The 25,605-nt window shown below is 42.7% G+C and overlaps 1 protein-coding gene across 2 annotated transcripts; it reads right to left on the minus strand.

Annotated features, from left to right (window-relative positions):
* Positions 1-2,352: 2,352 nt before the first annotated feature.
* EIF1B (eukaryotic translation initiation factor 1B) lies at positions 2,353-23,570 on the minus strand. 2 transcript variants are annotated; one of them, XM_044293820.1, is made up of 5 exons: positions 23,290-23,570; positions 21,252-21,373; positions 4,760-4,923; positions 4,483-4,584; positions 2,353-2,684 (listed from the first exon to the last, which is right to left on the minus strand). In XM_044293820.1, the coding sequence occupies exons 2-5, from the start codon at positions 21,259-21,261 to the stop codon at positions 2,640-2,642; spliced, it is 321 nt and encodes a 106-aa protein (XP_044149755.1). In that variant the 5' UTR covers positions 21,262-21,373; positions 23,290-23,570; the 3' UTR covers positions 2,353-2,639. The 2 variants fall into 2 exon arrangements, with proteins under 2 accessions (XP_044149755.1, XP_044149754.1); XM_044293819.1 differs by lacking the exon at positions 21,252-21,373 and having other exon boundaries at positions 23,290-23,563.
* Positions 23,571-25,605: the final 2,035 nt, after the last annotated feature.

Here is a 25,605-nt window from a genome sequence, read left to right on the forward strand (position 1 = left end):
CCTGTTTTCTTCCTTTAAACATTCTTTTTCTTTAGCCATTACATGTAATAGGTCCTCCACTTCCAATGTTCTGTTCTCTGTAAATCAACTCTAAGGAGCCCCACCGATTCCCTAATGTTTCCAGTCTGGAGAGAGAGAGAGGTCCTGTATCGCCATATTACATTTTTTTTTTTTATTGAAATATATCCTGCGGGCTAGGAGCCTGCTCCTCTTTTTATTTGAGGCGTTTGCCTCTATCTCCTTTAGTTGTTTATTGCCTCTCTCCCCAGACTGGACCCCCCCCATACAGCACCAGGCCAGGGTCCATCTCCAAAAGATTCACCCTCTTGAACTGGAGTCACGTCTTCTCTTTTCCTTTCTCTAGGGCTAGTCTGGCCGCGCATATTGGTCAGGAGCAGTTGTTTGGATCTCAACTTTCTTTTTCTTTGGGGAGACTTAAGTATTAAGCTCCAGTTGCCCCTTAGCCCTCTTCCCCATCTCGCCATCCTTTAACCAGGATGCTGACCATCCCCCCCTCTACTTCGCCTCTCCCCCCAGGAACCAAAAATTGTATTATAGAGCATTCAGAAGGAAGTATTTAACATACAGCTCCCAAAGGATAACCAAACATTAAACATCCATAAGAACATAAACTTCCAGTTCCTTTTCCTTGTGACCACTATCAGTCAGCAGTTCATCATTGCCTTTAACTCAGTGAACATAAGTTAATTAGAGGCTCTGCCACTTGTAGGTCCAGAAGTTCTAAATAGATTAGTAAAACAGAGATCACCAATAGTCCAATAGCAATATCCATCAATTCGGCCCCCCGATCAATAGCCGAGTCATCATCCGGACAGCATAGGGGGCGGCTGCGAGGCGGTGATAAAAGCAACCACTTCAAACAACTTCAGAGCTTGGGCCCCGCCAGCTTCATCCTCGGCTGGGAGCTCAGGCAGCCAGAGGGGGAGTGCAGACGTTACCTGCGTGTGTCCGCACGCATGCTCCTCCTGACAACAAGATTGTCGCCTTGGGCACCTTACTTGGCCGATTTCATGCTATGGGACAGGTATGTTGCGGACATGCTAGCAGAGATCTATCTGTGGATGTCACGCAACTCTATAGGGTAAAACTTGGTGACAGATTCCCTTTAAGACCCATTAAGACATCACACGCTGGAGCCAAACATACTGGAGCGGCAGTTGTTGCAAAGACAGGAGGAACTCCATGAGTGTCTGGTCACATTGCCCTTGCATCCCCTGGCACCAAAGGAGGACGCAGTAACCTCTGCATCCAGGAGGGGAAGACTGAGGTGAATCACATTTATTTACTTCCTGTCCCTACCAGGTAGGAGGAGGGTCATCTCATCATAAGCACCATTGAGAAGGATGAAAGGGGGGAGGAGAGGGGGAAATCTACCAGTTTTATTTTGACACTGCAACAAACCTATTCACTTACATTTTCACCTTCAGCATCTGCTTTTTCAAAAGTAGGTTTTAATGCAACATTGCAGTACCCATAATTCAAATAATTTTTGTTAATTACTTAAAGTCTCCTGCTGCTAAATGCAGAGGCGCAGCTCCTATACCGATGTGATATTCTGCAACTGGTAGCTTTGTGTAAGTCAATCCATTAAAGTTTAGTTCTCTGAACCAGGGGGGCATAATACAAATGCTGAAAAGCTGCCAATTCTAGTTTTGCATTTGTGCAGAATATCTTAAACCCTTCCATGACTAGGTTTTGCTATGGCATTTCATTAACGAGGCACTGAAAAATTCAGGGTTTCATGTCAATATGTGCAAGGCTCATTTCTGAGCACATTCATGTACAGTGTACCTGGTAATCACTTATGCAATGACATACCACAGATACTCTGTTCTTTAAAAGGAGATTTTAAAAGACTAGCAGCCAGCTAGGAAGGTGCTAATCTGAGGGAAGGCCAGTCTATCCAGGACAACCCCTTTAACACTACAGACCAGGTTGCATCACAATACAACTTAGGCTACTTTCACACTTGCGTTATGGGCAGATTCGTCATGGATCTGCAAAAACCGGTTACAGTACAACACATGCATCCGTCATGAATGGATCCGGTTGTATTATCTGTAACATAACCAAGACGGATCAGTCATGAACTCCATTGAAAGTCAATGGGAGACAGATCAGTTTTCTATTGTGCCAGAGAAAACGGATCTGTCCCCTCCAGAGTGGAATGGAGACTGATCAGAGGCAAACTGATGCATTCTGAGCAGATCCTTTTCCGATCTCACAAACGGAAAGCCAAAACGCGAGTGTGAAAGTAGCCCAAGAGATGCACTGAAAACCGTTCGATGCATGAGGTATACAGCAAGCCATAAATGAATACAAGAGCCAATGTAGGCAGCCACAAACATTTAATACAACAAAAACATCAAATCAAGTGGAAAAAAGTTGACAGATCACTAAAACATTTCCATTGGAAATGTGCTAAAACTCCTTGTTCCAACCTACCATCTAACAGCTATCTTTTTATGTGTTACTAGCCTACTCTTTACACATTTTTGATAATCATGCACAAAAGGACCTAGAGTTGAATGTTCAGACATATTAAAAGTCCTTCTACTGCAAATATTCATGTTTTAAGAGTGCCAGCCTTGGCAGAAAAGAGTGACGTAATTCACATCTCAGAAGCCATGGACCTTCAGCTGTTCTTCCTTAACAATGCCAATCTGCAAGATAAAGGAGTTGTAGTTAGCATTTACATGTCATATCAAGGCACTGTACATCTACAATTTCATAACCACTGTAGAGGTAACAAGTGGCTGCTCGGGGGAGGACCAGCCACTGGGACCTGCATTGATAAAAGACATCCGCAACCCCCTGTATGAATGGAGTATGCTCCACTCCCAGCTAATACAGCTCAAGGCTCACTTAAACCGCAGTCCCTCACCCAAAAAGCTGCAGCGGTCACCCTTTCTACTAATATTTCAACAAAGCACCAAATGTTCTATATGCAATTTAACCCTTTCACACATGTCCAAACTGCAAGTGACTTTCTACATTTCGATGTACAGTCAGATCCAATTTGCTTACTGGGGCTGTGAAACATATAACTGTCACAGCCCTGGAGTATGTGCTATCCCGGAAAGCCAGCAAGGGTCTGATCAGCCTTAGTACAAGTGTAGCATATGCAACTATTGAAATGCACTGTATAGCCATCAGGCCCACTGGATCTTCAAAATCCAGATGGGTCTTAAAAGTGGGGGGGAAACCGACACCCCCAAGAATAGGACATGTTCTACTTTTTTCCGGAGCCACGGACTGGAAGATCAGCAGCACGCTCCGGAAATGGGGACAGCACACTGTGTGCTGTCCGCATCCATTACTGCCCTATTGAGAATTAATGGGTTAGCAGTTTGCAGAACGCATGCAGACACATTATTACGGACGTGTGAATGGAGCCTTACATGTTAGAGCCCAACGCTGCTTTTACCCTTCTGAATATTGCCGTGTCCCCAAACTGCGGTTTATGACCACATATGAGGTGTTGCCGTATTCAGGAAAAAATAAAAATGCATAACAAATTTTGGGGTTTATTTTCTGCTGTCACCCCTTGTGAAAATGAATTTTTTTTGGGCTAAAGCAACTTTATATTGGAAATAAAAGTAAATTTTTCATAGGCATGAGTTTCTAAATTCTATGAAACGCTTGTTGGGTCAAAGCATTCACTTCATCACTGGATTTATTCCCTGAGGGGGTCACTTTTTGGGGTTTTCTTTCTAGGGGTACCTCAGGGGCTCTTCAAATGTGACATGGCACCTGGGGGGGGGGGGGGTAATATATAAATATTGAGGTTTCTTTGGATGTTTACCCTTGCTGAAAATTGTATTTAAATGGATAATCTGCCATAAAAAATAAATAATGTAAGATTTCACCTCCATTTTGCTTTAATTCTTGTGGAACACCTAAAAGGGTTAATAAAGTTTGTAAAATCGGTTTTGAATAACTTGAGGGGTGTAATTTCTAAACTGTGGTCATTTATGGGGGGGTTCCTACTGTGTAAGCCCCACAAACTGACTTCAGAACTGCGGGGGGGGACACACACACACTATTTTCTAAATGCTGCCAACATAAAGTAGACATATGGGGAATGTAAAGTGGTCACTATCCGTCTTAAAAGCAAAGAAATTCTCATTTTGAAAATAGCGAATTTCCAAAATTTCTGCAAATTTGGATTTTTTATGCATAAAAAAAGTTTAATGTATCAACTCAAATTCACCACTAACATGACTTACAATGTGTCACAAGAAAATATCAGAATGGCTTTAATAAATAAAAGCGTTCCAAAGTTATTACCACATAAAGTGACATGTCAGATTTGAAAAATGAGGATCTGGCATTTGGTCCAAACTGGCTGTCGCTTGAAAGGGTTAAGCACGAGTTTGTTTCAACAGGCACCCAATGAATGCACTAAGGCTCAAGAGGGAACTGCGGACCGGCTTTAGTACACCAAGCATGTATACTTACTTCCATAAGAAACTGACAGATGTTTTTTCTCTGGTCACCCTGCAGCTGAATGACTTCACCGTACTCTGGATGTTCAATCACAGTACCATTACAGGCAAATTTCTGGAGGAAAATGAACACAATGGCAAGGCAAAAACTACAGAAGGAATATATTAGATCTTCCGTAATGACTCACTTTATGTAGCAGTATGGCATCTTAAAAACCTACTATTCATAACATTACTATTCCTTGTGCACCTAGGATAAGATTTAGGAACTTACAGCTGAAACTACTCACCTTCTTGAAAGCTTTTACAAGTTTCTTTTTGTCGTAATCATCTGCAATCCCCTGTACAGTGGTCAGAGTCTTTCTGCCGTTTCGTTGTTGAATTCTTATATGGATATAGTCTTCAGTCCCTGCCGGGAGTAAGTCGTCACCCTTAGTTGCATCAGCAAAGGGGTCTGAAACAAATTGGAATTTTATACAATGAGCAACTGCAACAAAACCTTTACGGGCAGAGCAATCAGGAATAAAGCAGCACACATCACACTAATCACTGCTCTCCTGGGAGCACCTTTAGCTGGTCCTATACAGAACAGCTGTCACTGCTATCCCAATTCTGCACCCATGAGGATGACCTGGCCACAAATAGTACAGTAGTAGTAAGCCGACAATGAAGACAGACGAATACCCCCTCTGGATGGAAGTGCCCCTTTAAGCTGTTGGTAGCTCAGGATTTTGATAAACCACCACTATTTTGGTATTCATTGTCTAGCCAGAGGATAGGCCGACAACACACCCCTGCCCGATCACAGGTTACCATGTAGCTCCCCTGAGTAGTGAGATACAGCTGCAGTAGTGATCCCATTCATGTCAGTGGGATTAGCACTGCAGTTACCAGTTCTGTCCACTACACCATGGATGAAGCAGTAAAGTCCCAGCAACAAAAGGTACATGGTAACCACTTGTCACACCCACATGATTCATGGCCTATCCCAAAGATGGTGTCTTACTACAGATATCCTGGGCAGCTCCTTTAACCCCTTAAGGACCGGGCTCATTTTCACCTTAAGGACCAGGCCATTTTTTGCAAATCTGACCAGTGTCACTTTAAGTGGTGATAACTTTAAAACGCTTTGACTTATCCAGGCCATTCTGAGATTGTTTTTTCGTCACATATTGTACTTCATGATACTAGTAAAAAAAAAGTCAAAAAAATTAATTTTTTTGCATAATAAAATACCTAATTTACCAAAAATTTGGAAAAATTAGCAAATTTCAAAGTTTCAGTTTCTCTACTTCTGTAATACATAGTAATACCCCAAAAAATTGTGATGACTTAACATTCCCCATATGTCTACTTCATGTTTGAATTATTTTGGGAATGATATTTTATTTTTTGGGGATGTTACAAGGCTTAGAAGTTTAGAAGCAAATCTTGAAATTTTTCAGAAATTTACAAAAACCCAATTTTTAGGGACCACTACAGCTCTGAAGTCACTTTGCGAGGCTTACATAATAGAAACCGCCCAAAAATGACCCCATTCTATAAACTACACCCCTCAAGGTATTCAAAACTGATTTTACAAACTCCGTTAACCCTTTAGGTGTTGCACAAGAGTTATTGGCAAATGGGGATGAAATTTGAGAATTTCATTTTTTTGCCTAATTTTCCATTTTAACCCATTTTTTCCACTAACAAAGCAAGGGTTAACAGCCAAACAAGACTGTATCTTTATTGCCCTGACTCTGCTGTTTACAGAAACACCCCATATGTGGCCATAAACTACTGTACGGCCACACAGCGGGGCGTAGAGTGAAAGGTGCGCCGTATGGTTTTTGGAAGCCAGATTTTGCTGGACAGTTTTTTTGACACCATGTCCCATTTGAAGCCCCCTGATGCACCCCTAGAGTAGAAACTCCATAAAAGTGACCCCAACTAAGAAACTACACCCCTCAAGGTATTCAAAACTGATTTTACAAACTTTGTTAACCCTTTAGGTGTTGCACAAGATTCAATGGAAAATAGAGATATAATTTCAAAATTTCACTTTTTTGGCAGATTTTCCATTTTAATATTTTTTTTCCAGTAACAAAGCAAGGGTTAACAGCCAAACAAAACTCATTATTTATGGCCCTGATTCTGTAGTTTACAGAAACACCCCATATGTGGTCGTAAACTACTGTACGGGCACACGGCAGGGCGCAGAAGGAAAGGAATGCCATACGGTTTTTGGAAGGCAGATTTTGCTGGACTGGTTTTTTGACACCATGTCCCATTTGGAGCCCCCCTGATGCCCCCCTAGAGTAGAAACTCCATAAAAGTGACCCCATCTAAGAAACTACACCCCTCAAGGTATTCAAAACTGATTTTACAAACTTTGTTAACCCTTTAGGTGTTGCACAAGATTCAATGGAAAATAGAGATACAATTTCAAAATTTCACTTTTTTGGCAGATTTTCCATTTTAATATTTTTTTTCCTGTAACAAAGCAAGGGTTAACAGCCAAACAAAACTCATTATTTATGGCCCTGATTCTGTAGTTTACAGAAACACCCCATATGTGGTCCTAAACTACTGTACGGGCACACGGCAGGGTGCAGAAGAAAAGGAATGCCATATGGTTTTTGGAAGGCAGATTTTGCTGGACTGGTTTTTTGACACCATGTCCCATTTGAAGCCCCCCTGATGCACCCCTAGAGTAGAAACTCCAAAAAAAGTGACCCCATTTTAGAAAGTACGGAATAGGGTGGCACTATTGTTGGTACTAGTTTAGGGTACATATGATTTTTGGTTGCTCTATATTACACTTTTTGTGCGGCAAGGTAACAAGAAATAGCTTTTTTGGCATGTTTTTTTTTTTTGTTATTTACAACATTCATCTGACAGGTTAGATCACGTGGTAATTTTATAGAGCAGGTTGTCACGGACGCGGCGATACCTAATATGTATACAATTTTTTTTATTTATGTAAGTTTTATACAATAACTTCATTTTGAAAACCAAAAAATTGTTTAGTGTCTCCATAGTCTAAGAGCCATAGTTTTTTCAGTTTTTGGGTGATTATCTTGAGTAGGGTCTAATTTTTTGCGGGGTGAGATGACAGTTTGATTGGCACTATTTTGGGGTGCATATGACTTTTTGATCGCTTGCTATTACACTTTTTGTGACGTAAGATGGCAAAAAATTGCTTTTTTTACACAGTTTTTTTTTTTTTTTTACGGTGGTCACCTGAGGGGTTAGGTCATGTGATATTTATATAGAGCCGGTCGATACGGACACGGCGATACCTAATATGTATACTTTATTTTTATTTATGTACATTTTACACAATGATTTTATTTTTGAAACCAAAAAAAATCATGTTTTAGTGTTTCCATAGTCTAAGAGCCATAGTTTTTTCAGTTTTTGGGCGATTATCTTGAGTAGGGTCTCATTTTTTGCGGGATGAGATGACGGTTTGATTGGTACTATTTTGGCGTACATGCGACTTTTTTGATCACTTTTATTACCTTTTTTGGGAAGTAAGGTGGGCAAAATTTCAATTTTCTCATAGTTTTTATTTTTTTATTTTTATGGCGTTCACTGTGCGGGGAAAGTAACATGACCATTTTATAGATCAGGTCGTTACGGACGCGGCGATACCTAATATGTGTAGTGTATTTTATTTTTTTAATTTTTATTCAGTGATAAATGTTTTTTTTTTTTATCTTAACTTTTTTCACTTTTTATTTGATTTTTTTGACCCAGACCCACTTGGTTCTTGAAGATCCAGTGGGTCTGATGTCTGTAAAATACAGAACAGAACCTATATAGGTTTCTGCACTGTATTTTACTTACACTGAACAGGTCTATGCTTTCAGCACAGATCTGTTCAGCACCATGGACAGCAGGACGCCTGATCAGGCGTCCTGTTGCCATGGGAACCTTCCCCGTCTGCTCAGTTATGGTCAGAACTTCGCAGACGGGGAAGGGTAAGGACGGGGTTCTGGGGGGGCTGTCTGGGGGCTCTCTCCTTCTCCCATCGGGGGGCTGCAAAGGCACAGCAGCCCCCCGATCGGAGAGGGAGGGAGCTCCCTCTTACTGTTAACCTTTTCCATACAGCGGTCCGTACGGACCGCTGTATGGAAAGGGTTAAACGGCTGACATCGCATCAACGATGTCAGCCGTTTATACCAGGGTGCCAGCAATGTGCTGGCACCCTGGTATACCCACTGTACACCAACGATTATGCAATGGGAGGCGGGCGGGGGATCGCGATCCCGCCTGCCGCACCGCCCGCCTCCCGCAACGCCCCCACTGCATGCGACACCCCCCCTGCACCACCCGCCGCCATCAAATCGTGCAGGGGTGCAGGGGGGGGTTAACAATATTGATTTCGGGCACTCTGAAGTTTCTGATCCCCGCGGTCAGGGACCGCGGGGATCAGAAACGGCAAAAAGCGCAGCAAACCGCAGGTCTGAATTGACCTGCGGTTTTCTGCGATCGCCGATACGGGGGGGTCAAATGACCCCCCCCTGCGTTGTTACGGGATGCCGGCTGAATGATTTCAGCCGAAATCCCGTTCCGATTAACCCCAGCGGCGCCGGAATTAAGATTTTAAGTTAGGACGTACCGGTACGCCCTTGGGTCCTTAAGGGGTTAAAGAGGACCTTTCATCTTGTTCGAAAAAAATATAAATAAACCAACAGCATCAGTGGGGGCCACCCTACAAGGTAATAACATAATTAGCCTATGTCAAAACTGATGAAATGTCCTCTTTAAAGGGGTTGTGTGCAGTGAAAGTGCAACATTACATGGCGGCCATTTAAACAAATGGTTGGTCAGTAATAAGGGGTGGGATACATGACCTTAAATTAAAGTCTCCATTTTCTTTCCAACTTGAAATACAATTCCCAAATATAAAAAGGGCATTCCCATCTCAGATAACAGGGGCATATCACAAGGATATGCCCCCAATGTCCAATAGGTGCAGGTATGGGACCTGCACCCACCTTATAAAACACAGCCAGAAAAGTGGAGGGCGCCAAAAATAGTAGTGCACCACTTAAATATTTTCAGAACCCCGATAGAAATTAATAGAAAGTGGCTGCCCAGGAGCCCTCCTTCACTTTGCAGGCAAATCCTAGTGATACGCTGTCAGATGTGGAAAACCACTATAATACACGCGTTCTCGTCTTCTGTAGAGATTGAGCGGAGCAGCAGTGATTCCTGCTAAACCTGCTGGGGAACAAGTCCCTAGTTCTCTGGATTTGTGGGGGGGGGGGGGGGGGTGTCAGGTTATGCAAACATCTTTTTGGTGCGCTGAATCCAAAAAGGACCTTCATTTTGTCATTGTTAGGCAGCCAATTTAGTTAACTAATGTTAAATAAGGCAATACCTCAGAAATAAAAACGGAAATAGACTTATAAAATGTAAGTTTTATTACAATCTTTTCATGAAAATCCTTTTTTGAACTGAAACACTAAACTCGATTGTTTTTCCCTGTGAGGCTCCTCTTGGTGCATTTACGCTTGTGAGTAGCATCTGGAATGTCTCTTAAGCATCCAACAGTAGTCTGCCATCATTGTAATGCTCAATTTTCACTGGTATCTCCTTTCTATCTCTTTAAAGGGTTTCTGTCATGAGAAATAAACATTATGTAGCTGACTGACATTAGCGATGTACTAATGTCAGCAGTACATAACTGTATGCTTTATAACTCCTTGTCACCATTCTCTTAAACTAAAGACGTAAAATATGCTAATGAGCCTCTAGGTGCTATTAGGGTGTTGCTTCAGTACCTAGAGGCTCGATCTACACACCCTTTGGCACGCCCATGTACACATAAAGGGAACCTGTCATGTGGATATTTGATTATAATCTAATTATATACAATCATTAACTACTAAAAAGTACCTTAGATGTATTCACTTACTGGTGTGACAGATGGTTACCTCATAATATACAGTACAGACCAAAAGTTTGGACACCTTCTCATTCAAAGAGTTTTCTTTATTTTCATGACTGAAAATTGTAGATTCACACTGAAGGCATCAAAACTATGAATTAAACACATGTGGAATTAAATACATAACAAAAAAGTGTGAAACAACTGAAAATATGTCATATTCTAGGTTCTTCAAAGTAGCCACCTTTTGCTTTGATTACTGCTTTACACACTCTTGGCATTCTCTTGATGAGCTTCAAGAGGTAGTCACCTGAAATGGTCTTCCAACAGTCTTGAAGGAGCTCCCAGAGATGCTTAGCACTAGTTGGCCCTTTTGCTTTCACTCTGCGGTCCAGCTCACCCCTAACCATCTCAATTGGGGTCAGGTCCGGTGACTGTGGAGGCCAGGTCATCTGGCGCAGCACCCCATCACTCTCCTTCATGGTCAAATAGCCCTTACACAGCCTGGAGGTGTGTTTGTGGTCATTGTCCTGTTGAAAAATAAATGATGGTCCAACTAAACGCAAACCGGATGGAATAGCATGCCGCTGCAAGATGCTATGGTAGCCATGCTGGTTCAGTATGCCTTCAATTTTGAATAAATCCCCAACAGTGTCACCAGCAAAGCACCCCCACACCATCACACTTCCTCCTCCATGCTTCACGATGGGAACCAGGCATGTAGAGTCCATCCGTTCACCTTTTCTGCGTCACACAAAGACACGGTGGTTGGAACCAAAGATCTCAAATTTGGACTCATCAGACCAAAGCACAGATTTCCACTGGTCTAATGTCCATTCCTTGTGTTCTTTAGCCCAAACAAGTCTCTTCTGCTTGTTGCCTGTCCTTAGCAGTGGTTTCCTAGCAGATATTCTACCATGAAGGCCTGATTCACACAGTCTCCTCTTAACAGTTGTTCTAGAGATGTGTCTGCTGCTAGAACTCTGTGTGGCATTGACCTGGTCTCTAATCTGAGCTGCTGTTAACCTGCGATTTCTGAGGCCGGTGACTCGGATGAGCTTATCCTCCGCAGCAGAGGTGACTCTTGGTCTTCCTTTCCTGGGGAGGTCCGCATGTGAGCCAGTTTTTTTTGCGCGCTTGATTGTTTGTGTGACTGCACTTGGGGACACTTTTCCCAATTTTTCGGACTGACTGACCTTCATTTCTTAAAGTAATGATGGCCACTTGTTTTTCTTTACTTAGAATTTTGTATTATGGCAAGAAAAAAAAAAGCAGCTAACAGTCTATCCAGTAGGACTATCAGCTGTGTATCCACCTGACTTCTCCACAACGCAACTGATGGTCCCAACCCCATTTATAAGGCAAGAAATCCCACTTATTAAATCTGACAGGGCACACCTGTGAAGTGAAAACCATTTCAGGTGACTACCTGTTGAAGCTCACCAAGAGAATTCCAAGAGTGTGCAAAGCAGTAACCAAAGCAAAAGGTGGCTACTTTGAAGAACCTAGAATATGACATATTTTCAGTTGTTTCACACTTTTTTGTTATGTATATAATTCCACATGTGTTAATTCATACTTTTGATGCCTTCAGTGTGAATCTACAATTTTCAGTCACGAAAATAAAGAAAACTCTTTGAATGAAAAGGTGTGTCCAAACTTTTGGTCTGTACTGTACACACAAAGATGCCGCATGCTAATGAGCTGATTCGAGTCCAGCGTTATGTCATTGAGTCCAGTGTATATTTAATTCAGAGCTATAGCAACTCCACTGCCCACCTGCTGCTGATCCATATGGAAACAATCTGTCATTCAGCAGCAGGTGGGCGGGGAGAGACAGGAGCTCATGAATATTCGTGACTCATCATTATCAGCTGGAGCTTTTCAATACAAGATGTTGGCAGATTGACTGGGTCAATTAAAGAAAGTGACCCAGCATTTAGGACAACATAAAACTGGTGACAGGTTCCCTTTAATTGACTTTCGAGTTCACATGAGCGGGATTTACAGGACGACGAGGAGAACTTGAAAGTCAATCAAGTGTACATAAGCGCGCCAAAGGGTGCCTAGACTGAGCCTCTAGGTGCTGAAGCAACGTCCTAATAGCACCTAGAGGCTAAGTCTTTATTTTAAGACAACGGCAGCAGGCAGTTATAAAGCATACTGTTATGTACTGCTGACATTAGCACATTGCTAATGTTAGTCAGCTACATAACATTTCTCATGACAGAAACCCTTTAATGTCGTGGAATTGTTCACCTTATTCATCACTCACAGCTCCCAAATTTTCAGGAAATTAGTCAAGGTGGAACTGGAGGAAATGCACTTTCATACTCCGGTAACCCAAAGCTTGAAAGGCTTTCAGCATTCGTAAAACAATCTTTTTGTAGCGAGGATTTTCTTATTGCCTTAAACTTTCTGTACTACTTTAAATGCAATCCACACTTCTTTTTGAAGATCTGTCATGGTACTGACAAACTCTTGATCAATTATAAGCCTTCTAATATCTGGTCCGACAAACAACTTCCTTCAATTTTGCCTCCAACAGGCATGGAAACTTGGTGACCAAGTAGTTGAAGCATTCTCCATCTCTTGGAAATGATTTTACAAATTGCTTCATCAATCCCAAAATTTTAATGTGGAGAGGTGGTCGAGAAACTTTGGTACCTTCACATAAAGTTCTTCTGAGGACTTTATTCACTGACTGTTAGCACCCTCAGCTGCCAACTCTTCTTGGTCCAGTGATTTTGTCAGTCTCAACTGTCCCATAGACACAGAAAACAAGGGTATTTGGTATACCCAGCTTGTTTCCTGAGCAGCATGCACAAGACCTTCAAGTCCCCACACACTTGCCAACAATGGTCTTCATATTTAAGTTTACGAAGAGCCAATTCCAAGTTCTCATTGGTTTCCTTCAAGTGTTCGGAATGACCTACAGGTATGGAAGCGTAAAAACCACAGTTGGGAGTAAAATTGCTTTGAGACTTCTCTTTGAAGAATCTATATAAAAAATAAAAATAAAAATTATATATTTATTATATAGCGCCACCATTGCTCTTAATCATAGTGGATTTTAAAATTGACCCATCAGACATTTGACATCGATGCAATAAACCAACTTGTCTTCCTGGGCCAAGTAAGGAACAAACTCCTTTTCACAATGTCTGAACTGTGAAGATGACTCCTGGTAACAATAAATTCCTGCTTTTGAGCCTTGAGCCGCGCAACTCAGCGGCATCTTTGGGAAGATTCAAGACTTCTCAAATCATTCATCTCCTCCTGAGAAAACAATTTTGGTCTTGTATCATCTTCAAAGTCAGAACTTTGTCATCTGGTTCAGGTATGACTTCACCTTCATCAGGGCTAGGTACCTCTTCCAAGGTAGCAGGGAGCTTGGGGTACTGGTATATCTGTGCCATGGGGTTAGGACGAATTGCTGAGTGAAGATTGGGGTATGAAATGGAATGCTTCCATTTGGATTTAAAACCCTTTCACATCGCATGAACAAAAGTAACAGTTGTCACTATGGTTCTTTTGATCGAGTCATCCCATAGGAATCTCATAATGGAAAGATTTTTTTTCTTACCCTTGAACCAGTTTGAGGTCCTCATACACTTTGAGGTGTGCTCACGGTGCTGAGAAATATTGAACAGTTAAACTTCAAACTTTTTAGATATACATTAACCCCTTAAAGACCAGGCTTATTTTCACCTTAAAGACCAGGAGATTTTTTTGCAAATATGACCAGTGTCACTTTATGTGTGAATAACTTTAAAACGCTTTTACTTATCCAGGCCATTCAGAGATTGTTTTTTCATCACATATTGTACTTTGACACTGATAAAATGGAGTCAACATTATTTTTAATTTATAAAAAATTAACAAATTTCTACTTTGTGTCTCTACTTCTACAATACATAGTAACTCCAAAAAGAGTTATTCATATACATACCCCATATGTCTACTTCATGTTTGGGAATGATATTTTATTTTTTGGGGATATTACAAGGCTTAGAAGAAGTTTAGATGCAAATCTTGAAATTTTTCAGAAATGTAAAAAAATAAATAAATTTTTAGGGACCAGTTCAGGTCTGAAGTCACTTTGCGAGGCTTACATAATAGAAACCACCCAAAAATGACCCAATTTTATAAACTACACCCCTCAAGGTAGTCAAAACTGATTTTACAAACTTGTTAACCCTTTAGATGTTCCACAAGAATTAATGGACATTAGAGATAATATTTCACTTTTTTGGCAGATTTTCCATTTTAATAATTTTTCTCAAGTTACAGCCAAACAAAACTCAATATTTATGGTTCCGATCCTGTAGTTTACAGAAACACCCCATATGTGGTCATGAACTGCTGTACGGGCACACAAGGAAAGGAATGCCATATGGTTTTTAGAAAGCAGATGTTCCTGGACTTTTTTTTTTTTTTTTTACACCATGTCCCATTTGAAGCCCCCATGATGCACCCCTAGAGTAGAAACTCCAAAAAAGTGACCCAATTTTAGAAACTACGGGATAGGGTGGCAGTTTTGTTGGTACTATTTTAGGGTACATAGGATTTTTTTGGTTGCTCTATATTACACTTTTTGTGAGACAAGGTAACAAGAAATAGCTGTTTTGGCAGAGATTTTATTTTTTAATTTTGAAACATTCATTTGACAGGTTAAATCATGTGGCATTTTTATCGAGCAGGTTGTCACGTACGCGACAATACCAAATATGACTTTTTGGTTGTTTGTTTCAGTTTTACATAAAGCATAAAAAAAAAAAAAACGATTCTTTAGTGTCTCCACATTCTGAAAGCCAGTTTTATGTATTTTTTGAGCGACTGTCTTGTGTGGGGGCTCATTTTTTTTCATGATGAGATGATTGTTTGGCACTATTTTGGGGTGCATATCACTTTGATCGCTTGCTATTACACTTTGTGACACTTAAGGTCTTCACCAGAAGGGTTAGGTCATGTGGTATTTTTATAGAGCAGGTTTTTAAGAACGCGACAATACCTAATATGTATACTTTTTTTTAAATTACATTTAACACAATAAAAGTATTTTCTGAAACAAAAAACCTCATGTTTTAGTGACTCCTTTTAAGCGATTGTCCTACGTAGGGGCTCATTTTTTGCAGGATGAGGTGACTATTAGATTGGTACTATGTTTCTGGGGCATATGCCTTTTTGATCGCTTGGTGTTGCACTTTTAGTGATGCAAGTTGACAAAAAAAAAAGGGCTTTTTTTTTTACAGTTTTTATTAGGGATCGACTGATATTGATTTTTTAGGGCCGATAATTTGTGAACTTTCAGGCCGATAGCCGATAATTTATACCGATATACTGGGAATTTTTATTTTTGAAAAAAAAATAAAAAATCCCACAAATCTGCTGAAAATTAATGTTTATTGTTAATGTGTCGTTTTTAGTTTTTTGTAAATCTTTCTTTTTCATTTATACTTAATATTTTGGTGTTTTATTTTTGTAACTTCTTTATTTATTTACTCACAAACTTTTAGCCCCCTTAGGGACTAGAACCCTTGTCCTATTCACCCTGATAGAGATCTATCAGGGTGAATAGGAGCTCACACTGTCCCTGCTGCCCTGTGCTTTGTGCACACAGCAGCATGGAGTTACTATGGCAGCCAGGGCTTCAATAGCGTCCTGGCTGCCATGGTAACCGATCGGAGCCCCAGCATTACACTGCTGGGAATCCGATCGGAGGAGGAGGGGATCCTGTGGAGGGGCGCACTGCGCCACCAATGTTTTTAATACTGGGGTGGGGGGGGGGCACTGGGGTTGTCCAAGTTATATTTATTGATGACCTATCTCCAGGATAGGTCATCAATATCAGATCGGCGGGGGTCCGACACCCAGCACCCCCTCCGATCAGCTGTTTGAAGAGGAGACTCGCACGGTGTCAGCGCTGCCTCCTCTTCACTGTTTACCTTCTAGCCGTTGCATCTGCAGTGGTGAGCAGTTGTAATTACACCCAAGCCTTCCTATTGAAATGAATGGGAAGGCTTGGGTGTAATCACACCTGCTCACCACTGCAGATGCAACGGCTAAAAGGTAAACAGTGAAGAGGAGGCAGCGCTGACACCGTGCGAGTCTCCTCTTCAAACAGCTGATCGGAGGCGGTGCCGGGTGTCGGACCCCCGCCGATCTGATATTGATGACCTATCCTGGGGATAGGTCATCAATAAATATAACTTGGACAACCCCTCTCTCATTTATTCATATACAGGAGGCGGGAGCTGGCTGCAGAATCACATAGCCGGCTCCCGACCTCTGAGCAGTAGCTGCGATCCGCGGCACCTGAGGGGGTTAACTACCGCAGATCGCAGCTACCGCTCATAGAGGTCGGGAGCCGGCTGTGTGATTCTGCAGCTCCCGCCTCCTGTTGTATATGAATAAATGAGAGATTAAGCTTCATTGGTGGCGCAGTAGCCATAGCTCCTGCCCTCCTCTTGTCCCCTGTCCTTTCATTGGCAGCAGTGGCAGCAGCAGCACAGGGGGAGGAGACACTGCTTCCTTCTCCCCTGTTCTGCTAAGGGGAACACTGAGAGCGCTGACAGCAGTGCGATCTGTGTTCCCCATACGCTATCGGAATATCGGCAAAATAAATGCCGATAGCGTTCAAAATCCTGAATATCGGCCGATATCCGAGGGTTGGATCATGTGATATATTTATAGAGTCATGCGTTACGGACACGGCAATGCCTAATATATGCAGTTTTTCTTTTTTTTCAATATTTATTAGAAAGTCAAGGGAAAAGGCGCCTTTACCATTTTTTTTTTACTTAACTATTTTTTTTTATTCAAACTTTTTTAAACTATTCCTGTCCCACTCTTTTGGGGGTCTGATCCCCTGTGCAATGCATTATAATACATCTGTATGGGGGGGGACACACACACACACTAACTCTCCTTAGGAGAGAGCACCGTAATCAGTGTGAGGACTTCTAGGCCATACATGCGCCTCTGGAATTCTGGGAGGGAAGAAATGCAAATTAGCTCTTAACAAGCTTTGCCTCTAATGCCACCAGAAGTAAGGCAGCTATCCTATAAGTCAATATTCAGCTCTTAAAATAAGCCTTGAGACATGACTTTGTAATTAAATAAACTAGCACCTCATCTGCAGACAGCCGTTTCAGGGTTATTGCCCCTCATCAGTGCAGAGCAGAGTACTGGCTTAACTGGGTAGGAGGCCTGTATGAGGGGCAATCACCACCTGAAACAGCTGTCTGCAGATGAGGTGCTGGCTTATTTAATATCCAAGTCTATTTTAATATCCAAGTCTATTTTAAGAGCTGAATATTGACTTATAGGATAGCTGCCTTACATCTGATGGCATTAGAGGCAAAGCTTGTTAAGAGCTAATTTGCGTTTCTTCCCTCCCAATACATCTGTATTGTAATGCCTTGTCTGTTAGTGTATGACTGTGTCATACACTAACAGGTTACCTAGGAGACCCAGCCTGAGGCAGGATCTCTTGGGCACCTGTAGAAGGCAGGTCCAGATGCCATGCAGGGCATTGGGCAGCCTCTCCATGGCATCTGGCTGTCTTCTCACGCATCAGGTCCCCGCCACAACAGCGTGTTTACTCACCACAAACCACTTTCGCGGTCAGCGCGGACCGCAGCATAGAAGGGGTTAATCTGCCAGAGGCCCAGCTACAAGGGACTGCCAGACCCCTGCAGGGATCGGGCACGCACCGCTCTGGGGCCTGCCCGATCATCCCACTGTGCATGTGTGGCAGAATGCATGCGGGCAATGCATCCCCCGCCATACATGTATAGCATTCTGCGTTAAGGGGTTATAAGAGGAAAGACCTCTATGTCACCAAATAAAACTTAACGTGTGCATGGGCCTTCATGAATAAATGATGACTGAAACGCTGGTCCACGCTGATACACTGCACTATGATAGTCCAGCAGTCACTAATCTATAGCAGCGTAAAAGGATAATAAACACTGCATTAGAGGTATATCGTATGATGATCACAGCACTATATCATGAGGTCCCATAACAACTAGCTGCTTTCCTTGTATTGGGTCATAAATGTATCAGAAAGCAGCATTGGTTGGCAAGTAGTCAGGCTAATTAAAGGATAGGCGCACAATCACACCACCACAGACCTAAAGAAGGCTGCCACTGAGGGTGTGAGCATCTCTTCTCCCCCATTTACCCTTGGTGAAGGTTCACACCAGTGGGTATTGCCTGGTCTTTAATTGGCTAGTTTCCCTAGTGTACATACAGTATGTTCATAATGGCATCCCTGCCCTGTCTACCACTCACTCAACTCGTTTCGCCTATGGCTTATCAGGAGCATTGGGGCAAGCAGGACAAACACATAGAATGCCATCAGCCTTCGGTGCAAGGCAGCATCGGTGCTAGGGTTGGCGTAGGTACAGCTGCCGCAAACAACTGTTGAAATTGGGATTGTCCCTCCCCAACCAGGTGTGGCCAGCTGCTGTGAGCGAATAGGAAGGCAGTGGGTGTCTGAAAAATGAGAAGCATCCCAGCCCACCATGTCCGCCCTATGCAGTGGAGTGCCAATGTGAATGACTACATTCATTAGAACACTGGGACTAATTGGCAGTGCATAACGGTATAAAGCCAGCATAAGCACATAAGGTAGGGATGAGGGGCATTTAGTTAAGGAGAACAGGGAATGACCGCATTAATCATGCTAGATGTAACTAGAAGTATTTCACAATAAGGTGTATGTGTAATGTAAATATGTTATGGATTCTCTAATTCATATATAAGTACACAAAAAGGGAGAATGAATCTCAAAAAATGCATGTGGGGTAAAGACGCTTAGGTATATACATAATACCACGTGCATGAATGGCCCAACAAAGGAATTATAGATAGTGGACATAAATCAGATGTAATTTTATAGAAAGCATACATATGAGATGAATTCATTGAGTCCCTGCGATCTCCCAGTTCGTAGCCAAAAATGTCCATTCTGCTTTTTGAAGCAGTCTTCCGATAATCCCCACCTCTCGGCAATCTTCTCATCGCTTCAATACCCTGGAATTTTATGGTCTACTTTGCCCTCATGTGTGGTATGAATGTGGAGTGCAATGGGAGTATCCGCCTCTTTTCGGATATCATTTAGATGTTCCCCTATCCAGTGTCGAAACACACATTGCCTTGCCCACATATGCACGTAGCCAAGTAAATGACACTGCTTGTTCTACAGTTAAAGGAGTTCTGCACTTTATTTAAACCGATGATCTAGCATCTGGCTGCTGCTACCTGCGTCTCCCTCCCACTGGATTCAGGAAAGATTAACCCTTTCTACCATTAGAAGCACAGACTCAGGGCTGAGGCTTACATGTACAGTATGCTGCTCAGTATCCCAGTAGTCAGACATGTCACTCAGAGCAGCACTTTTATTCACCCCTTTTTTTCCTTAAAACTTGCTTAGCTTATGTATATATTGCTGACCAGATTTACAGTGCTATATTTTTTTTTACATATCTCCAACAACCCCTTTAAGGCTTTTTTGCATTTTGTATCTTAAATGCACTTATGTGAATTAATAGTAATTCGACTTTGAATTTGGTTAAAAACCCACAATATAAAATTTAAAAGACTTGAAGACCATTTCGCAGCAAATTATGATGTTTAGGAGTTTAATATTTTATTTGTTTTCAGTACACCAAAAATACATGGAAATTAGAGGAAAATAAATCAAACCACTTTTTAGTCGCAGACCTGTGTAATGGGAGCATCCTGCTTTTTCGTCCCACAGATGAAAGCCACATGACTGGGTGAAGATCTGTAGCTGCAGAACGTTTCCATAGCAAGTCTGCAACATGGAGGTCCCCCGAGGATGACAGCACAACTGGTGTGGGTGAACATGCAGAAAATGTGCACATTTCTCCACCCAAACTGCAATTTTAATTGTGGATCTGATGATGGTTTTAGTTGGAGAACAAGGGTGACATCTGCAGCAAAACCACAATTCGAGACTTCCAGCGACAAGTGTCCCATTGACCCGACCACAGATCGAGAAGGCCATCATGGTGCACAGCAAGACAACGATAGACCTCCATTCCAGACTCTGTTTCTAGCAACTAGGTTACCGCCACCTTGCCATCCAGCAGTGGTGGCCATGTTTGTACACTAGAGAAGAGTGCCAGCCTAGGCACACACCCACAGTACTGTCACCAGAGAGGCCGGAGCCATGGACACACGAGCCGCAGCTCCCGGCCACTACCCCTAGGTATGAGAAGTATATAATACAATGGAAATATTAAAAGAAAGCAATATGGATAATTGTACATTTTTTCATAATATTTTATTTACAATACAAAGAGAACATGCATGTAGTAACTACATATAAGATTAATACATCTTTGCAGAATTCTATATCACTGTTTATCATTTTCCTAAAAAAAAAAAAAAAAAAAAAAAAAAAAAAAACCTTCTCCATCCCCTCCCTCCCACACCCCAATCTAACCTCCATCTTAGGCCCCCTGCACACAAACGTGCACCCCGTTGCCGTATAGCAGACTGCATTTGCGTATCCGCAATACACGGGTGCCGTTCTGTGGGCATTCCGCATCACAGATGCAGACCCATTCACTTCAATGGGTCTGCAAAATTGGAGATACGGAACCCTACAGAGTGCTTCCGTGGGGTTTTGTCCCATACTTCAGTTCCGCAAAGAGATAGAACATGTCCCATCTTTTTGCGGAACGGCCGGATCGCGGACCCATTCAAGTGAATGGGTTCGCGATCCGATGCGGCTGACCTACGGCAGGCGATCGTGCATTGCGGGTCGCAGCACGGGCCACACACACACACACACGTTTGTGCGCAGGGGGCCTTAATTTTTTTTTAACCATTCAGCCCACATATACTCAAACCTCCACCTTTTAGCATTTGTGGTTATATGTAGTCTCTCACAAGCCAACGAGCATTTGACCAGACGGGACCACATATTTTTTGTTGGTATTGTTTTCTCTGTCCATTTTCTTACAATACATCTCCTAGCCTGAAATAGAAGTATAGTTATTAAAAATTTCCCAGAATCTCCTATATCCTCTACCAAACCCAGCACACATACCCAGAAGGTTCAGGGGATGTCTACTTTATGAAGTAACTTAATATGGCTAAGGCTACTTTCACACTGGTGTTTTAAATTCCGTTTTGAGATCCGTTTCAGGGCTCAAACGGATCAGTTCAGGCCCAATGCATTCTGAATGGATAAGGATCAGTTCAGAATACATCAGTTTGGTTCCGTTCTGCCTCCATACATCCTGGCGACGCGGAGCCAAACGGAACTGCGTTGACTTACAATGCAAGTCAATGGGGATGGATCTGTTTTCACCGACAATATGGTGCAGTTGAAAACAGATCCATCCCCTATTGACTTTCAAGGCAAGTCACAGAATGGATCCGTTTTGACAAAAAAAAAAAAAAAAAAAAAAATAAGAATAATGCAAACCCATTATAGGTGCGGATCCATCTGTGCAGATACCAGACCTAACGCAGGTGTGAAAGTAGCCCAAGTACTTCGTTCCAGACATTTGACACCTAAATACCCTATTCTTATAATATTTCATAAGTTTGGCAGGGGAATAGCATAGACGATGTACCAAAAAGAAAAGAATCGGATAAGCCTATGTGCCGAGTTCTGGAATATTTTACAGCACTCTTCAGAATTTCTGTTCCACGCTCCCATATTAATCTCCGCACCTTGTCTTTCCCTCATTTTTTGGGACAAGATATTACACATTTGATATTCTTCTACCATTAATCATTTTTTAAATTACCTCGTGGGCATGACGGAACTATTTTCCCTGTCAAAGATAGGTTCCCTTTAAACAGTCACCGGGATTTTGTGTATAGAGCCGAGGACGTGGGTTGCTAGATGGCCGCTAGCACAACCGCAATACCCAGTCCCCATAGTGTGCTTTTGTGTTAAAAAAATAAAAAGATATTTGATACATATGCAAATTAAACCGAGAGGCCCTGTGCATGACTCGTCTCATATACAGGACACATCTCAGGTTAATTTGCATATGTATCAAATCCATTTTAAACACAATAAAAGCACACAGAGCTATGGGGACTCGGTATCGCGGTTGGGCTAGTGGCCATCTAGCAACCCATGTCCTCAGCTCTCTACCCAAATCCCTATTTTTGCATTTAAGGTCTACAAATCCCATTATGGATAAGTGTACATTAAGTACCACCTTCTATTAACTTTCTCTACATAAATATAATTTGCTTGAAGCGAGACAAACCCTTTAAAGCGGTTATCCAAGGCTGTAACCACCCCCTCCCGCAATGCCCAGGCCCCTCATACGGACACTTACCTGTTATACAACCGTGTCCTTCCGGATCCCTCCATGACTGTCGCTACATCTCCCTATCGCGCAGATCACGACATCCGGCAACAGGGGAGCAGCCAACAGGAGGCCGCAACAGTGACCTACCTCCTTAGAACAAGTGTGACATCACCCATGACACAAGGGGAGAGGGTCACTGCCAGGGCCTGCTATTGGCTGCACAGACAGCCATGGAGGGGAAGGACACAGGCATTGGGGACCAGAAAAATAATTGTATGGGAGGCCCAGGCATAGAAGGGGGGGGGGGGGGTTACAGCTTTAGATAGCCCCTTTAAGTTAGATACCAACCACATAGCTTCCTGTGCAGCCATTATGCAGATTCTACCTGTAACAAGCACAAGTGGGTGAACATCGCTGGGACCGCCAGATTACAGTCCAGTAGTGCAGCCTCAGGCAGCCGGCGCCATTTTATAACAGTGGAGACAAAAGAGTGACAAGGCGGCGGCCTGACTGCAGCCATGGCGCCTTCCCCACAAGTTACCTCACGAACTGCTCACTACAATTAGGCTATTACACCAGTATGAGGTCCGTTTCCTCACGGTTACCCGCTACTTACCGAAAGAGTTGAGGTTCTGGATAGAGGACATGCGATATTATTAGGTGCACGGAGTGCAGAGGAAAAGGCTGGCGGCGGCTGAAGAGAGGGCTTCTGTGGGTCTAGAGAGCGCGGGCCGGAGCGAACGGCGGACACCTCCTCTGGCTGCGGGAACAGGAAGGCGACAGCTACGTCAGGAGCTCAGCAGAGAAGCCGGACTGACGAGAAGCGTCTACGAGTCCTCGGACAAGGCCTAACCTGCTCGCTTGCAGTCTAGAACAAAATGGCCGTGTTGCGGCTTTTTAGACGCTCTCTCAGCCATCGGTCACGTGTTGAACACGCCCTGATATGATAGGTTGGGAATTGTAGTTCGTTCTGGCCTCTGTACGCGTAGACGTGATTGAGGCGGAGACTGAAGTTGACTACAGCCCCCAGAATGCAGTGTGCTAGTCGGAAGATGTGCTAGTTGTACGGGGTGGGGGTGATGGGTATGATGTACGTGACGGGTGGAGGAGGTTTAGAGCTGTTTACTTCAGTTGTTGCTGATTGTTTCTGGTGTAATAGTTTTCTGGTCGCCATTTCCCCCTCAGGCGGTTTATAACGGACGGCCATTAGACTGGTTGAATGTGGCAGTTCTATTCAGTCTTTGGCTGTAAATTTACTATACTATTATTTTATGGGGGGATAAACTATAGTAGTGTTAGTATAAATTCTAGGGATGAGTGAATTCAATCCGAATTGGAGGATAAATTCAATTTGCTGCTACGTCGAATTTCCTTGTGCTTTGCAGTAGCGAATCAGTTTAACTTAAAATAGTGTAAAAACCCCCCAGAAAATAATGCCTGCCCCATTTGCTCACGATGGACCACCCACCATCTTGCTTGAAGATTTATGCCAAAATCCATTGCATGGTGACGTATGATGGCACCAGGCAGCATGAGAATTTGCTCCAGACGTTCAAGCAAGATGGCGGTAAATGTATCGGGTACGTTTTTTTATTTTTTAACCCCTTAAGGACACATGACGTACCGGTACAGCATGTTTCCCGAGTCCTTAAGGACACATGACGTACCGGTACGTCATGGGTTGTTCCGATCACTGCCGCCCGGCCGGCTGTGATAGGAACAAAGTGCCTGCTCAAATCATTGAGCAGGCACCTCGGATAAATGCGCGGGGGGGTCCCGCGATCGCAACAAACCGCAGGTCAATTCAGACCTGCGATTTGTTGCGCTTTCTGCAGTAACCGTGGGGATCAGAAACTTTAGTATTTCTAAAATCTATCTGTATCACCCTCCCCCTTGCACCTCTGAATGATTTTAGCCCGGTGGGAGGTGCAGGAGGGGGGGGTTGCAGGGGCGGGGCGGCATCGCGATCCCCGCCCACCTCCCCTTGAATAATCGTTGGTGGTTAGTGGGTATACCAGGGTGCCAGCACATTGCTGACACCCTGGTATAAACGTCTGACATCGGTGATGTCACCCGTTTAACCCTTTCCATACCGCATCCTGCTGTCCATGGTGCTGAACAGATCTGTGCTAAAAGGCATAGATCTTTTCAGACAAAGTGTAAGTAAAATACAGTGCAGTACCCTATATAGTGTACTGTACTGTATTATACAGACATCAGACCCACTGGATCTTCAAGAACCAAGTGGGTCTGGGTCCCAAAAAAAAAAAAACACACATTTATCACTGATTAAAAATGAAAAAAATAAAATTCCCTACACATGTTTGGTATCGCCGCATCCGTAACAACCTGATCTATAAAACGGTCATGTTACTTTACCCGAACGGTGAACGCCATAAAAATAAAAAACTATGATGAAATTGAAATTTTGCCCACCTTACTTCCCAAAAAAGGTAATAAAAGTGATCAAAAAAGTTGCATGTATGCCAAAATTGTAACAAACAGTCATCTGATCCCGCAAAAATCATACCCTACCCAAGATAATTGCCCAGAAACTGAAAAAACTATGGCTCTTAGACTATGGAGACACTAAAACTTTTTTTGTTTTAAAAATGAAATCATTGTGTAAAACTTACATAAATAAAAAAATAAATAAAAATTGTATACATATTAGGTATTGCCGTGTCAGTGACAACCTGCTCTATAAAATTACCACATGATCTAACCTGTCAGATGAATGTTGTAAAAAAACCAAAACAAAAATAAAAAAACGGTGCCAAAAAATCTATTACTTGTTACCTTGCCGCACAAAAAGTGTAATATAGCAACCAAAAATCATATGTACCCTAAACTAGTACCAACAAAACTGCCACCCTATCCTGTAGTTTCTAAAATGGGGTCACTTTTCTGGAGTTTCTACTCCAGGGGTGCA

The sequence above is a fragment of the Bufo gargarizans genome, chromosome 5 (genome assembly GCF_014858855.1).
Source record: "Bufo gargarizans isolate SCDJY-AF-19 chromosome 5, ASM1485885v1, whole genome shotgun sequence".
NCBI lineage: Eukaryota > Metazoa > Chordata > Amphibia > Anura > Bufonidae > Bufo > Bufo gargarizans.